The 16,765-nt window shown below is 42.6% G+C and overlaps 1 protein-coding gene across 1 annotated transcript in view; it reads left to right on the top strand.

Moving 5' to 3' along the window:
• DNER (delta/notch like EGF repeat containing) overlaps positions 1 to 16,765 on the top strand; it is a 347,962-nt gene that overhangs the window by 150,052 nt on the left and 181,145 nt on the right. The window contains exons 2-3 of the mRNA XM_030216224.1: positions 3,423 to 3,719; positions 16,361 to 16,455. Of these exons, the coding sequence (XP_030072084.1) occupies positions 3,423 to 3,719; positions 16,361 to 16,455 (392 nt within the window). The remainder of the gene's footprint in view (positions 1 to 3,422; positions 3,720 to 16,360; positions 16,456 to 16,765) is intronic.

Genomic DNA, 16,765 nt, shown 5'->3' with positions numbered 1-16,765 from the left:
TGGGGTGGTTATGGTGTTGAATTTATTTGTGTTGTGTTGTGAGATGAGTATAAGACATTGTGTTTTTTCTGTATTGAGTTTTAGCTGAAATGCATCCGCCCAGGAGTCCATGATTTGGAAGCTTTGGTTGATTTCGTTGGTGATTTCCTTTAGGTCAGTTGATAACACCTTTCTCAGTTGATAACACCCTCATCCTCCCCGTCTCATCTGCCCGCAACCTCGGAGTCATCTTTGACTCCTCCCTCTCCTCTGCGCATATCCAGCAGACTGCCAAGACCTGCTGCTTCTTCCTATTTAACATCAGCAAAATTTGCCCTTTCCTCTCTGAACACACCACCCGAACTCTCGTCCATGCTCTCATTACCTCTCGCCTTGACTACTGCAACTTACTCCTCACTGGCTTCCCACTTAGCCATCTATTCCCCCTTCAATCTGTTCAGAACTCTGCGGCACGTCTCATATTCCGCCAAAACCATTTTACTCATATCACCCCTCTCCTCAGGTCACTTCACTGGCTTCCAATCAGATACCGCATTCAATTCAAGCTTCTCCTTCTTACCTACAAATGCATTCAGTCTGCTGCCCCTCACTACCTCTCCTCCCTCATCTCCCCCTATGTTCCCGCCCGTAACCTCCGTTCACAGGACAAATCCCTCCTCTCTGTACCCTTCTCCAACACCACCAACTCCAGGCTCCGCTCATTCTGCCTCGCTTCACCCTATGCTTGGAACAAACTTCCAGAGCCCTTACGCCAAGCCCCCTCCCTGCCCATCTTCAAGTCTTTGCTTAAAACCCACCTCTTCAATGCTGCATTCGGCACCTAACTCTTACCATTCACTAAATCCAGACTGCCCCAATTTGACCGCCCCTATCGGACTGTCCGTTCACTTGTCTCTTAGATTGTCAGCTCCTTGAGCAGGGACCGTCCCTCTATGTTAATTGTACAGCTCTGCGTAACCCTAGTAGCGCTTTAGAAATGTTAAATAGTAGTAGTAGTAGTAGTCATGTTTGAATGGGATGTAAATCATGACACCGTCTGCTTGTATATATGGGTTAAGATTTTGATTGGCTAATAGCTTGGCTAGGGGTATCATTATTAGGTTGAAGAGGGTTGGTGAGAGGGGGGATCCTTGGGGAACTCCGCATTCAGGTATCCATGGGGCTGATATCGCCGCGTTAGTTGTTACTTGGTATGATCTTGTTGTCAGGAATCCTCTAAACCATTTAAGAATGTTACCTCCAACTCCAAAGTATTCCAGGATGTGTAGTAGTATTCCATGGTTGACCATGTTGAAGGCACTGGACATGTTAAATTGTAGGAGAAGTATGTTATTGCCAGTTGCAATTGTTTGTTTAAATTTATTCATTAAAGTTACTAGTACTGTTTCTGTGCTGTAGTTCGATCGAATCCTGATTGAGATTCATGCAGAATTGAGTATTTGTTTAGGTAGTTAGTGAGCTGTTTAGTCACTACGCCTTCCATAAGTTTGGTTATCAATGGGATAGATGCTACTGGGCGATAGTTGGTTAAGTCATTTGAACTTTTCTTTGCGTCTTTAGGTAAAGGAGTGAGTAGAATATTTCCTTTATCCTTTGGGAAGAGACCCTTTTGTAGCATGTAGTTCAGGTTTCTCATGAGGTCTGTTAAGAATTGTTGGGGGGCAGATCTTATAAGATTACTAGAACAGATGTCTAATTTGCATTGGGACTTGGCGTGTCTTTTGAGTGACTGAGAGATGTTTTCGATCGATAGTGAGTCGAAGTTGGTCCATCATCAGTCTGCTGGATATTCCCCATGTATTTTTTTTGTTACATTTGTACCCCGCGCTTTCCCACTCATGGCAGGCTCAATGCGGCTGACATATTGTATACAGGTACTTATTTGTACCTAGGGCAATGGAGGGTTAAGTGACTTGCCCAGCGTCACAAGGAGCTGCCTTTGCCTGAAGTGGGAATCGAACTCAGTTCCTCAGTTCCCCAGGACCAGAGTCCAACACCCTAACCACTAGGCTATTTCTCCACTAGACACTCAAGTAGGTTTACATAATCAATTGTGTTGCTGGGTAACATAGATCGTAGCTTTGTAATTTTCTCTTTGAAGTAATTCGCAAGGTCGTTTGCTGATGGAGTATCTATGTTGTTAGAAGTAACCGTCGTTAGACTAATCTAATCATGTTTTGAGTGCCAGTTGTATTTAAATAAGATCATCCTAGTGGGTTCACAACCTGTTTCTCTTCTCTGAATCTTATTCTATAGAATTAACCCTCCCCCCCTCAAAAAAAAACTTCTTCAGCGTGCGGCAGTCAGTGGTTTTAAAGTCACTGACTTCTGGGGGCTGAATCTAACCTGGATATTCAATGCCAGGCCATATCTAGCACTGGTATTGAATTCTGCAGTCATCCATGGACCCAGAAGTTATTGGCTGCCAGATAATATTCACAGCCAGCAACCACATAGTTAACCAGGTAAAATTAGGACTGCTTTTTGTGTGGCTCAGTTAGCTATGTGGGCACTGGCACTGAATATCACTGGTGCCCACAAAGTAGGCGACTGCCCCCCAACTCTGCCCATGGACCGTACCAACACAGCAGCCCAGCATTGCAGTAGTCAGAGGACATATTCAGCAGCATTGTGTGGTTAAGTTCCACTGAATATCTGGGAGACAGCTTCTCCTGCCTGCTTAAACCCTTTTGAAAATCTACCCTTAAGTAATTTTCTTCATTGGAAAAAACCAACTTGACAGAGCGTCACTTTCAAATCTGTAAAGATGAAAAGTAAATATAATCGTTAGGGAAGAGCCATTCAAAGATTGCATATAATGATCACAAGGCACATATGGAACTAAGTTTATGTGGAGACAGCATGACAGTTTTGATGTAAGGTTAACATTTTTATTGTTCTGACTCATTTACTCACTTTAGCCATTCCTGCGCTACAGAAATGAAGCCTGACAGTTTCAAAAAAAAGGGCTTTACTTTGAGTGGGAAAATACAGATAAATAGAGTAAATTAAAAACTGCTGACCATAGTAGCCAGATTATTTTATCTTATTTCTAGGATGTTGTCATAATGTAAGAAAGCATGGCGCTGCTAGAGGACAAAGCTTTTTTTAACATTTTTTCTAAATTCAGGAAACATCTGCTAATTTAAGGGAAATGCATGTTTGTCCTCAGGATACACCTAGCCAGTTGGGTTTTCAGGGTGTCCACAATGAACCTGCATAAGTGAGGTTCACACATACTGCCTCCATTGTATGTAAATGCAAATCTATATCATGCATATTCATTATGGTTATCATGGAAACCACTGGCATATAGCATTATAGTGAAAAGCAAACTTTGTTGCTGAAACTCTATATTTGTTATGCAGAAATAATGAATTGCTTTCTCTGCACTAATTTCCTTCTCAATTGTCTGCTCTCAGTTTTCCATAGATCCCTGTGAAAACAATCCTTGTCACTATGGCAACTGTACCACACGGGGAGGAGGCTACATCTGCATTTGCAGTGAAGGGTATGGAGGCAAGCACTGTGAACACTCATTGCCCAGCTCTTCTGTCTCTGGTACGACAGAGTCCGTGGCATCAAGACAACTTAGGCCGGTTTCATCAACCCAGGTGCCCGAAGTTATTTTACCTCGATCACGAGCAACAGTGACCCTACCCACATGGCAACCAAAAGCAGGACAGAAAGTTGTAGATCTGAAGTGGGATGAGATAGAGGTAAAAACCATTTTTTTAACATTATTTTAAAGAAAACGTTACACTGATATCTGTAGCAAGTGCATTTTTTTTTAAAAACTGTAATTAAAGGAAGAGCAGTGGTATTTTTAACATCATTTGGGGGGAAGTTATCTCACAGTTCTAGGAAAATAATGTGCACACATATTCAGATATCTCACAGTTTAATTTTCCATCCTATGACTCAGCAGAGTTTTATCTTTAATTAAGTCCACATGGACTAGGAATGTGTTTCTATAGCCTTCTTTATCAATGTGTTCCTTAAATTCTTTAGCATGCATTTGGGACTACTGTTGTACCTCTATATCCAATTTAGTTAAATTTGCCAAGTTTGTAATAGAAGAATGAACCAAAGTCAAAGCTTCCCAGATATTTCCCTGAGTAATCTGGGCTGGCCTCATCAGTGGGGGGACAGGGGTAGAAAGGACCCCCCCTGCTATCTTCCTTCAACAATTGTAGCCTTACAAGTGACGCCAAATACAGGGCACAACTCTTCTGCCATTCTGCTCTTCCAGTACCTGTTGCCCCGAAAAGAAGTTACTGGGATGCTTTACCATGGGGTTCCCCTCAGGAACTTTATATTTAATACTCCCAGTGGGGCATTACAGTTCCTGCCACTCTGACCCTGGAAGCAACATACTTTGGCAGGCGGGGCCATCCTCCCACCCAGGTTCAATAAAATTTCTAAGCCCTTTGAAGCTACTGCCAGAGACCAGCTGGGAAATGAACTCAGGAATGGTAGATTTCCTTAATGAGGGAGCAGTTTGTAGTTGGGGAGAGGGAACATTTGCACTTTCTCCTTTTACTTCCCCACGTCACTATGGGGAAGTCATAACTTGAGTCATAACTCAAGCTCTCCTCAAACTGCCATCTTAGCTCCTCCAGTAAAATTGACTTTGACATTAAAATGGAACTATAGTTAACTTTAATGATTAGAGGTAGAAATTGAGGTCCCAAGGCACTCTGCCTTGAGATCATAATTAAGCTCCCACCCACTAAGCCTCTGAGCCTAGTCTAAATTACTTCCCACTTGCCTTTATCCCCTGACACACATCCACCTAACCTCCATGCACTTACCAGCCCATCTTACTTCTATGTGGATAGGGGTGTAGGCAGTGGCGTAGCTGGACCTATTATTTTGGATGAGACCACGGTTGGGTGAGCCTTCCAACCTCCCCCCCTCCATTTGTCTTTCATCTCTCTCCTCCACCCCTAGATTTGGCATTTGCCTTCTTTGCCCATGGCCAAGCAAACCCCTGGTCTACCTTAACAGCTTCACCAGTGCAGCAGTGATGCACATCTGTTGACTGCACCAGCATCGGAGGCTTCCCTCTTGTTCTGTTTTAAGTTCTTTTGAGTATATCTGTCAGACATATACTATAGAGGCAGTCAAAGGTTATTACATAAACTTTATTCAAGTAAGTAAATCATAAATCATATGCTTGAGTTGCAGACAACATCTCCCGTCAGCAGCTGGGAGGTTTCGGTGCAGCCAAACAGAGAGTCTCAGCGGGCACAAGGGGCCTAGGCAACACGTCTGCTCCTGGGCTGAAACCTATGCCTGTCTGCCTTTAACTCCTAGCTTTTGTACTGACCAATAAACATGATCTCATATATGTTTCGATATTTTTATGTTTCAACATTTTTATTGATGGTATAACCAACTTGACAGTCAACATTCTCAATATACAACCAGTGAAGAACCAAACGGACCGGTTGATAACAGGATAGCAAATACACCATCATACATTTTTACATTTTCTCCCCCTCTTACTCCCCTCCCATGAGCTACTCATACTTTAGATCCAAATATTCCAACATTTCTCATCCCCCCCCAACAAAACATGATATCATGTAATTGAATAAGGCTGACGTGTAGTTAAGGATGTGACAGTTTCTTAATGCATCCCGGTTTCTTCCCAGGGCTATGCACATGTGCATAATCTCTTTATGCCTGTCCTACAGCCAGATATAATCTCAGTCTAGCTTTACCTCCTCCTGATACACTCCATTACCATCAGACAGGAATTGGTGAAGGATAGCTTTCTTCACAGTGTACCTTGGAAGGCAACACCCCGGGTTTGGGCAGGCTTATCACTGCCCCAAAACCCTGCTTACGGGCCGCACTCCCCAATTCTGCCCAAAACTCTGGCACCCTTCGCCAGCTGTTGCAAGTTGACAACAACTGTTCCTCGATTCTAGTCTATTAGGGTGGCACTACAGGACCCCCCCTTCTTTTCTTCGGGTCACTTGGCAGGGGGTTCGTAGGCATCTCAATACCTTAAGGCAACCTGCTCTAGGTTTTCTCTTTTATTTCCTCCTAAACTCCTCCCTGGACCTCCTAGTCACTCCCCCCAGTGACGCTCCACCCATGCCCACTCTGCCAACAAATCCCACTCTAACTAAGGGTTACACATGTTAAACAGCAATTTTATCATAACACTTATTATTTTAAGGTACCATGTTCTGCTGTTGTCTCTATCTCATCAGCACCTCAGAACTCCTGTGCTATAACTTGCTGTCTTTACCCCTCTGCTCCCAAGCCGACGGTGGCCAGCGTTTCGATGACTAAGAACACGGACATTAAAAAGATGTGTCCTTTTTTCAGTACCATAGCTCATCGTTGGATAGACTAGCTTGGATGTGTATGGCAGCCAATGGAGTGAATTAACTCCTTAGGATTATGGATTATTTAAATTTTCAAATTTAAGTCTGAAATGATAAGCTCAGCAAAACAAGTAATAAAAAAATAAAAAGAATAGTAAAGAAATATATCAACATAGTTGAACTTTGGAAGGTTTTTTTGGCCGATGATGAAGAGAGGATTGAATTGATCTGTTTAGCTCTTTTAGATATTAAATATCCAAGAGCTCTTTGAGGCCTTTTTCTTTCCCAAACGGAGACCGAGAAGATCAAGTAGATTATAAACTGGTGTCTACCTTGCATGTGGGATCTTGTTACAGTTTCGTACTCTAGCGATTTATTAATCCCACCCCCAACTTTTTGAACATATTTGGGAATCCCCAAAAATGGAGTTTTGGCTATGCCTCTGCCAGGTGGCACCAAAAATCAGCCTTGAACATCCCTGGTTCCCTGTAGTTCTCCAAACAATCCTCATCAAAGAGTTTCTCCCCAAACATTCCCCCCTCCTGAAGAGTTTCTGCCCTACAGCTTCTCTGGGCCTACCTGAAGGGATCCTTGGTGGTCTAGTGTTGGGTGGGCAGGATCAATCCTTGGTTTTTTCTGCTCATATTGGCTCTGTGATCTCTAGCAGTAGTCATGCAGTACTACCACTAGAGGTCTAGATAGCACTTTGACCTAATTTAGGCTCCTAAATCTAAGCAAATGAGCAGCAGACCTAGATTTAGAAGCATAACTCTTAAACTCCTAAATTTAGTTGAATTTTTATCAGAAAACATAGGTCCCTAAGTTTGGCTGAAAACAGGGGACCGATTTAGGTACCTGCAGAGCATATCCTTCTTCCAATTCTGTCACTGCATTCCTTGGACTGCCAAATAGGAACTGTTCCCAGCTTATTCTCTTTCTTGGATGTGGCTCTCTGAGTTTCCTGGGGCAATGGAACTATTTTTCCAATGTGCCTGCATATTTAACTTCTTCAGTCCCATACTTGGCTGCCAGAACCCTGAACTGAGTCGTCTATCCATTCTGACCCAATTCAGGCAGATTTTCAGAATTAGGAATTCTCTCTGGGCCTCACCATCACAGATGACAGAATGGTCTTGTGCTTTTTCTTTACCTCAACTGTATTGCTTCCAAGGCCCATTCCTTCAAAAGGTTGGAGCTGTGAATACTCTGAGCCCTCTATCTGTTACTAGTTTGCAGAGAGTAAAACCCGGCTGGCTCAATCCGTCCTCCTTTTTCTGGAGGCGCGACTCAAGCAGGAGAGTTCATTGGCTGGTGGGGCTTGGTTTCCTTGCCAGCAAAGGCAGTGTTGTGTGCATTGACAGGTGGCCAGGGGGAAGTAGCAGAGAATATCGAGAACAAACTCAGTCCACTTTTGGGAACCCCCAAAGTGGACTTCTGGCTATGCCCCAGGGCTAACTGGGCATATTCAGCGGTACTTAAATGGATAATGCTGTTAAAAATGTCCAGTTAGTGCCCAAGCTGAAACCAGCTACATTGTGGGCATTTTGAGGGCAGAGTCAGCACTTAGCCAGTTAATGTCGATATTCAGTACTTAAGGTCGCACAACAAGGCAAGGAAGTACTAACCTCCACAATTCTCAGCATTGATGAGTTTTATTATTATTTTTGGGTGGATGACTTTATTCAACATTATACATGTTCTTATTACTTTTTCATTTACATTTATCATTACATTCATCAATGTGATGTATTTGTATATTACTTATGAGCTTCTATGTTTACATTTCTCTAAATTCATATGCGTTATATAATTTATATTTGTTTTAGACTCCTGATGCAGGCCACATAGCTGAAACATGGCCTGTGTTGAGTGGTAGGATTGCTGTACATACATGATTGGTGGTTGCCATGTCATCACTGATCACTCCACTGTGTCCTTTTTTATTTGATATACAGCACTTAACTGGCTAGATTAACTGCATAAGTAGGACTGCATAAAATACAGTCCTATGTTTATGCAGTTCATTGTAGCCAGATAAGGGGCCCTTTTACTATTTATTTATTTATTTTAGTGCATTTCTATCCCACATTATCCGACAAGCGCAGGCACAATGTGGCTTACAATAAAAGAAAGGTATAAACATAGGATGACAGAGCTGGAATGAATTCACAGAAAAGACATGGAAAGGAGAAACTGTCCAACAAGAGCAATTGGGTTAGAGTCCCATTTCAAACTACAACAGGAGAGTCAAATAGTGGGATTCGGTATGGAATAGGCTTTCGTAAATAGGAATGTCTTTAAGAACTTCTTAAATAATTGATGGTCTGATATCCCTGTTAATTGCTTCGGCAGGTCATTCCAAGACTTAGCATTGGTATATGGGAAAGGCGAAGCAAACATATGCTTGTATCTGACTTTCCTACTGCTGGGATAGTGTAGACAGAGAAAGTTGTGCGATGACGACGAAGCATTCCTTGGGGGCAGATCAATTAGGTCGAGTATATATTCAGGGGCCTCTCACAATATGATCTTGTGCGCTAAAGAGCAGACTTTGAAGATGATGCGATCTTTGACTGGGAGCCAGTGCAGGTCAAAATGCAATGGTTGTGCATGGGCAAAGCGCGATTTGCCTAGTATTAATCTAGCAGCCATGTTCTGGGCTGTCTGGAGTTTTCTTAGTAAATAGTCATGACAACCAGCATATATCCCACTACAGTAGTCCAGGTGTGAAAGGACCAGCCAGTGAACAAGAGTGCGGAATAGACCTCTAGGTAGGCAATTTCTGATACGCTTCAGCTGCCACATTGCAAAAAACATTCCCTTCACCACAACCTTCACTTGATTGTACATTAGCAGGTGGTTGTCTAGCTCGACCCCAAGGATTTTCAGGCTATTTAAGATTGGTAGCTTAAAGTCATTGACATCAAGTGAAGTTGGAATGACTTTATTGTGCTGAGATGAAAGCATAAGACAATGTGTTTTGTCTTTGTTTATCTTAAAGTGAAATACTTTTGCCCATGAGGTAAGGATGGAAAAGCTAGCCTCAATCTTCTCATAGATCTCTGTCAGCGTAGATTTGAAAGGGATGTAAATGGTTACGTCATCTGCGTAAATAAATGGGTTGAGATCCTGTTTTGCAAGCGCTTTCGCCAGAGGGGTCAACATTAGATTGAATAGGTTTGGAGACAGAGGTGATCCCTGGGGTACTTCACAATGAGTCTCCCATGGCGCGGAAATGGTTGAGTTAACTTTTGATGCAGCTTAAAATGGCATACCATGGAATATACTCATGTGTCCTGAGGTAACTGCCAAATTAGTGTGTGCTAAGGGGGCAGGGAGAAGGTGTTTTGCTCCAATCAGTTAGCACATCCATATTAGCACATGCTAACTGGTTAGAGCAGGTATACCACGTGAGCCCTTATCCCCTACAAAATGGGTGGTGGTAAGTGCTCACGCGATATTGTTTTTTAATTGCCGTACATTAACGGCAACATTACTGCATGGCCATTAATACAAAAAAAAAAAAATAGAAAATCAGCCATTAATGGCTGCAGTAAAAATGACCTTAGCACACAGGAAAAAAAAACACATAAGGGCACACTAAGGCCACTTTTTGCTACATCTTAGTCAAAGTGCTGAATATTGCACTTAACCAGCTATGTTTTATCCAGCTGTATATGCCTGGATATTCAATGCTAGTGCCCTGACATGGCCTAGCATTGAATATCTGGAAATAAAGCCGGTGGCAGTCAGCAAAATGCTGACCTCCACCAGCTGAATATCTACTCCTGGGTTAATAACTTGAAGAGCATACATTAACATCATTAGGACATTTTAGTGACCTGGTTCACGATACCGATTTCAAAGAAGTTCTATGGTTACTCTGGTTATCATGTAACTTTGTGAGTCTAAGTTCTTTGACAATATGCCTCTAAGTGTACCAGGGTCTGTGTCATCCTATATTGCATTTTTCTCTTTCATTTGCAAGCAGGTAGAATAGTAAAGGCCATTGAGAATGAAGACAGAATCCAAACACATCATTCCAGTGTAAAACCTTAGTTGATGTTTCTTGCAAAGCAAGTGCACAGCCAACAGTTTACTTGCAGGAATTCAAGCTATTCAAATCAGAAGCGGAGCCAGGTTGACGGCGCGGGGGGGGAGCGAAAGCGGCACAAGAGCAGATTTAGCGCACATTTTGAATGCGACACGAGAAAAAATAGGCACCGGCAGAACTCCGTTTGGGGGAGCAGCCGCTCCCCTGGCACCCCACCTAGCTACGCCACTGATTCAAATATCTCCGAGTTGGGAATTACAGACCTGTTAGTCTGACCTCTGTGGTGAATAAGCTAATGGGACCGCTTCTAAAGAGGAGGATTGTGAGATTTCTTGAACTAAATGGAATGTGGGACTCGAGGCAGCATGGCTTCACTAGTGGCAGGTCGTGTCAGATGAATCTGACTGTCTTCTTCGACTGGGTGACCAAACAATTTATTTATTTATTGCATTTGAATCCCACATTATCCCACCTCTTTGCAGGCTCAATGTGGCTTACAATACATCATGGGTACTGGAAATAGAAGTGAATATACATTAGGTTTACAGAGGGTTTGTGTTACATGGTGGTGAATTACATGATGGTGTTAAAGCAAAAGACATTATAAGACAGTTCTAGAAGTTCAAAGATTATACAGTTACACATGTTGATCTTTGTGATATATCTTTTCGAAGAGATAGGTTTTTAATAGTTTGCGGAAATTGGTCAGTGGGATGTGGGAGGGGCACGTGATGTGGTATACTTGGATTTCAGCAAAGACATTGACACGGTTCCGCACAGGCGACTGATAAATAAATTAAGTACCCTCGGTATGGGACCTAGAGTAACGGATTGGGTTAAAAATTGGTTGAATGGTAGTGGTAAATAGAGCTTGCTCTGAAGAAAAGGATGTCATCAGTGGAGTACTGCAGGGATCGGTCCTAGGGCCGGCTCTTTTTAACATCTTTGTGAGCGATATTGCGGAAGGGCTGTCTGGTAATGTTTGTCTCTTTTGTGGATGATACTAAACTCTGCAACAGGATGGACACCCTGGAGGGTGTGAATGACATGAGGAAGGACACTTGGGTTGCAAGAATCCGAGGGAACGGTACAGTATAGGGGGTGAAGTGCTTCAGTGTGCGAAGGAAGAGCGGGACTTGGGGGTGATTGTGTCTGATGACCTTAAAGCTTCCAAACAGGTAGAAAAAGCGACGGTCAAAGCCAGAAGGATGCTTGGGTGCATAAAGAGAGGCATGACCAGCAGGAAAAAGGAGGTGATAGTGCCGTTGTATAAGTCTCTAGTGAGGCCTCATTTGGAGTACTGCGTGCAGTTCTGGAGACCGCACCTAAGGAAAGATATAAACAGGATGGAGTCGGTCCAGAGGGTGGCTACGAAATTAGTAAGCAGTCTTGAACGCAAAAATTATAGGGACAGGCTTATGAACCTCAACATGTATACGCTGGAAGAGAGGAGGGAGAGAGGAGACATGATAGAGACGTTTACATATCTCAAGGGCATTTATGTACAGGAAGAGAGCCTTTTTCAAATGAAGGAATGCTCTGGAATGAGGGGGCATATGACGAAGTTAAGAGGGAATAGGCTTAGAAGTAATCTAAGGAAGTACTATTTCACAGAAAGGGTGGTGGAGGCGTGGCATGGCCTTCAGGTGGAGGTTGTGGAATCGAGGACTGTTCCAGAATTTTAAAAGGCATGGGATAAACATGTGGGATTGCTTAGGAGCAGGAAGAATTAGGGGTTACAGAGGATGGGCAGACTGGATGGGTCATATGACCTTTATCTGCCATCATGTTTCTATGTTTCATTTTGCCAAAATGTTGGCAATCAATGCTAAAATTACATTGTAGAGTTCTATTTTTGAATTACATGTCTTGGAATTGATCCTATTCTACATTTTATACAGATGAGAACTGAACAGACATTCTCTACTTCAAATTAACCAAAGATATGATATGAAATATGTTAGGTTTGGTAGGGCCTCATAATTATAGGCACTACAAGTACGTAAGTATTGCCACACTGGGACAGACCAGTGGTCCATCAAGCCCAGCACCCTGTTTCCAACAGTGGTCAATCCAGGTCACCTGTTTCCAACAGTGGCCAATCCAGGTCACAAATACCTGGCAAGATCCCAAAAATGTTCAATATATTTTATGCTGATTATCCCAGAAATAAGTAGTGGATTTTCCCCAAGTCAATTTAATAATGGTCTATGGACTTTTCCTTTAGAAAGCCGTCCAGACCTTTTTTAAACCCCACTAAGCTAACCGCCTTTACCACATTCTCTGGCAACAAATTCCAGAGTTTAATTACACGTTGAGTGAAGAAACATTTTCTCCGATTCGTTTTAAATTTACTACTTTGTAGCTTCATCGCATGCCCCCAAGTCCTAGTATTTTTGGAAAGAGTAAACAAATGATTCATGTCTACCCATTCCACTCCACTCATTATTTTATACACCTCTATCTCCCCTCAGCCGTCTTTTTTCCAAGATGAAGAGCCCTAGACGCTTCAGCCTTTCCTCATAGGAAAGTCGTCCCATCCCCTTTATCATTTTTGTCGCCCTTCTTTGTACCTTTTCTAATTCTACTATCTACCTTATTTTCGAAAGGGAAGAACGCCCATCTTCCGACACAAATCAGGAGATGGGCGTCCTCAACTGCTTTCTGTCGCGGGGACGACCAAAGTTCACGGGGGCGTGTCAGCAGTGTATCGAAGGCGGGATGGGGGCGTTGTTAAGAGATGGGCGTCCTCGGCCGATAATGGAAAAAAGAAGGGCATCCCTCATGAGCATTTGGTCGACTTTACTTGGTCCATTTTTTTTCACAACCAATCCTCAAAAAGGTGCCCGAACTGACCAGATGACCACTGGATGACCTCCCCTTACTCCCCCAGGGTCACGAACCCCCTCCCACCCCACCCTAAAAAAATGTAAAAAAACATTTTTTTTCAGCCTCTATGCCAGCCTCAAATGTCATACCTAGCTCCATCACGGCAGTATGCAGGTCCCTGGAGCAGTTTTTAGTGGGTTCTGCAGTGCACTTCAGGCAGGCGGACCCAGGCCCATCCCTCCCCGTTACACTTGTGGTGGTAAGTGTGAGCCTTCCAAAACCCACCAGAAACCCACTGTACCCACATGTAGGTGCCCCCTTCGTCCCTAAGGGCTATGGTAGTGGTGTACAGTTGTGGGGAGTGGGTTTTGGGGGAGCTCAGCACCCAAGGTAAGGGAGCTATGCACCTGGGAGCAATTTGTGAAATCCACTGCGGTACCCCCTAGGGTGCCCGGTTGGTGTCCTGGCATGTCATGGGGACCAGTGCACTATGAATGCTGGCTCCTCCCATGACCAAATGGCTTGGATTTGGTCGTTTCTGAGATGGTCATCCTCGGTTTCCATTATCGCCAAAAACCGGGGACGACCATCTCTAAGGACAACCATCTCTAAGGTCAACCTGAATGTTGAGATTTGGGCATCCCCGAAAGTATTATCAAAATGAAAGATGGACGTCCATCTTGTTTCGATAATACGGGTTTCCCTGCCCCTTCGCCGGAACATCCTTAGAGATGGACGCCCTTAGAGATGGTCATCCCCGTTCGATTATGCCCCTCCACATCTTTTTTGAGATGCGGTGACCAGAATTGAACACAATATTCGAGGTGCAGTCGCACCATGGACTGATACAAAGACATTATAATGTCCCCACTTTTGTTCCATTCCTTTCCTAATAACATCTAACATTATATTTGCTTTCTTAGCCGCCGCAGCACACTGAGCAGAGGGTTTCAACGTATCATCAACGCTGCCGCTGAGATCCCTTTCTTGGTCGGTGACTCCTAATGTGGAACCTTGCATTACGTAGCTATAGTTTGGGTTCCTCTTTCCCACATGCATCATTTTGCACTTGCTCACATTAAACGCCATCTGCCATTTAGACGCCCAGTCTCCCAGTCTTGTAAGGTCCTCTTGTAATTTTTCACAATCCTCTTGCGATTTAACAACTTTGAATAACTTTGTGTCATCAGAAAATTTAATTACCTCACTAGTTACTCCCATCTCTAGGTCATTTATAAATATGTTAAAAGCAGTGGTCCCAGCACAGACCCCTGGGGAACCCCACTTTCTACCCTTCTCAATTGAGAATACTGACCATTTAAGCTTACTCTCTGTTTTCTGTCCTTTAACCAGGTTTTAATCCACAATAGGACATTACCGAATCCATAAAAACCATTTAGCTGCTAAGAATTATTTTCATATGCATGAAATAAAAGGAAATCTGTTACAATTAAGATATATGATAAATCATAAGTTCTATGTTGAATTAAAAATTGTGCTGTGGAAGAACTGGAATTCCCATCTCCAACATACCTTCTCCCCATACAGTAATGTTTTATATTCAGTACTGAATTAATTAGGAAATCAACAAAAATCCATTGAACTGCAACATCTTACAAACGTTGATTATAATGTAAATATTGTTGTATATGTGGTCAAAAAGATAACATAAGATGTGTTATACTGGATCAGACCAAAGGTCCATCAAGTTCAATATCTAGTTTCCAGTAGTGGCCAAGCCAGGTCACAAATACCTCATAAAATATTACACGTCTTGATGCTTGTGACCTGGCTTGGCCACTGCTTGGAAAACAGGATACTGGGCTAGATGGACCATTGGTCTGACCCAGTATGGCTACTCTTATGTTCTTATGTATTAATACATTTGAATACATTTTTATGTGCTCATATTTTTCAAGGGACATTCACGGACCCAACTGGTCTAAACTACAGATCCCCATTTCTTGTAATCATCGCACATTGTTTTGCATATACAGGTATATGTGTCACCAAAGTGATCACAGCATTTATATCCTTGTAACAGTGTTAGATGCATTTTTGGGTCTGAGATCTTACTGTCAACCGTTGACCTTGAGGTAAGGTCTCACGTGGTAACTGGGTGGTAATAGTCTACGTGCGTAGAATGATGATTACCGCCAGATTACCACCCAAGCACTAGAAAATAAAAATACTTTCTGGTGCACCGAGTGGACGCACGTCAAAAATGAAATTGCCGCAAGGGCCATAAGGTAGCCGGGCGGTAATTCAAAATTGACATGTGATGGGTGCATGTAGGCGCCTATGCTTAGTAAAAGGCCCCCTCTTTGACCTAATGGCTACTATAAGGCACTCTGATGACTGTTTTACCTTTTCGTCCATCCTTATATTAAGTTATTCTTATGGATGCATCACTCCAGGGTTCCAAAACACAGAACCAAGGCCAGTCTATTCAAGGTTATTAATCTTTCTATATCAGCCTTCTAGAACTATGAACAATTTTGCATTCTCTCAAAGCTTCCAACATCAAACTGTATTTGATAACCAGGTGCTGATATTTTACATCAACAAACAAGAGGAGGAGGGGCACTTGAACACAGCATGCAAAAAGTATGTAAATTGGGAAGGTGAAGAATTTTTTTTTTTGGCTGAAGAGTTTTTATGCTGAGGATGTGTGTAATCTCTATTCTTTAACATATGTACACCAATCAACAAAGGATAATAAACTAGGGCCTTACTTCTGAGGTAACCTCATTGGGATGAAGGCAAAGGAGATAGGTCAATATTCAAAAAGCAAAGCCATAACTAGGCATTTTAGTATCCAAGCAGCCAATTAGATTTGTGTCCTTATACCCTTATGGTGACACCAGCTTCTTTATCCCTCCACCTCTGAACTGTAATCCCTACACTCTCTTCAACCCTGTCACTCAGGATGACAAGAGTTTTTTTCCATCTCCTTTTGCCATTTTGTATTTCTTAGAAGCTTTGATCCCTAGGCAACTTCCCCTCTTGTTACAGCCATTTAGACTATTTTATATTAGAAATGAAGACTTGTGATGAATGCTTCTGCTGTTATCTATTTAAATGTTACATGTTTTGATAAAATAAATATCAAAGCAGTATTTATCATTTCCAGATCATCCCAGATGTTGCCTGTGGAAATGCAAGTTCTAACAGCTCTGCTGGGGGGAGGCTCACATCTTTTGAAGTTCCACAAAACACATCAATAAAGTAAGAGCAGAATTTTGTTAGACAATTGAAACAGATGTTTATGTACATCTTAATTTCTATTCAGAATGTATATTTAGCTCTAAAGATCACTGGCATCACTACCCATATCAGCTAATATTCAAAGGGGTTTATATAGTTACAAAGGAATTTTATATATTGTGCTGAATTTTTCAGGGTGGAAAAGCATTCTAATGGATGCAAGGTGGCGAAATGGGGCAAAAATGGCAGTTCTGCTCAAAAACACACATGTGCCCATTTATAGTGTTTCCGTGTGAATCTGCAAAGGGGCGTGGCCATGGAAGGGGCATGA

The sequence above is a fragment of the Microcaecilia unicolor genome, chromosome 10 (assembly GCF_901765095.1).
Source record: "Microcaecilia unicolor chromosome 10, aMicUni1.1, whole genome shotgun sequence".
In the NCBI taxonomy this organism is placed as follows: Eukaryota; Metazoa; Chordata; class Amphibia; order Gymnophiona; family Siphonopidae; genus Microcaecilia; species Microcaecilia unicolor.
This window is presented reverse-complemented; position numbering and strand designations above follow the sequence as displayed.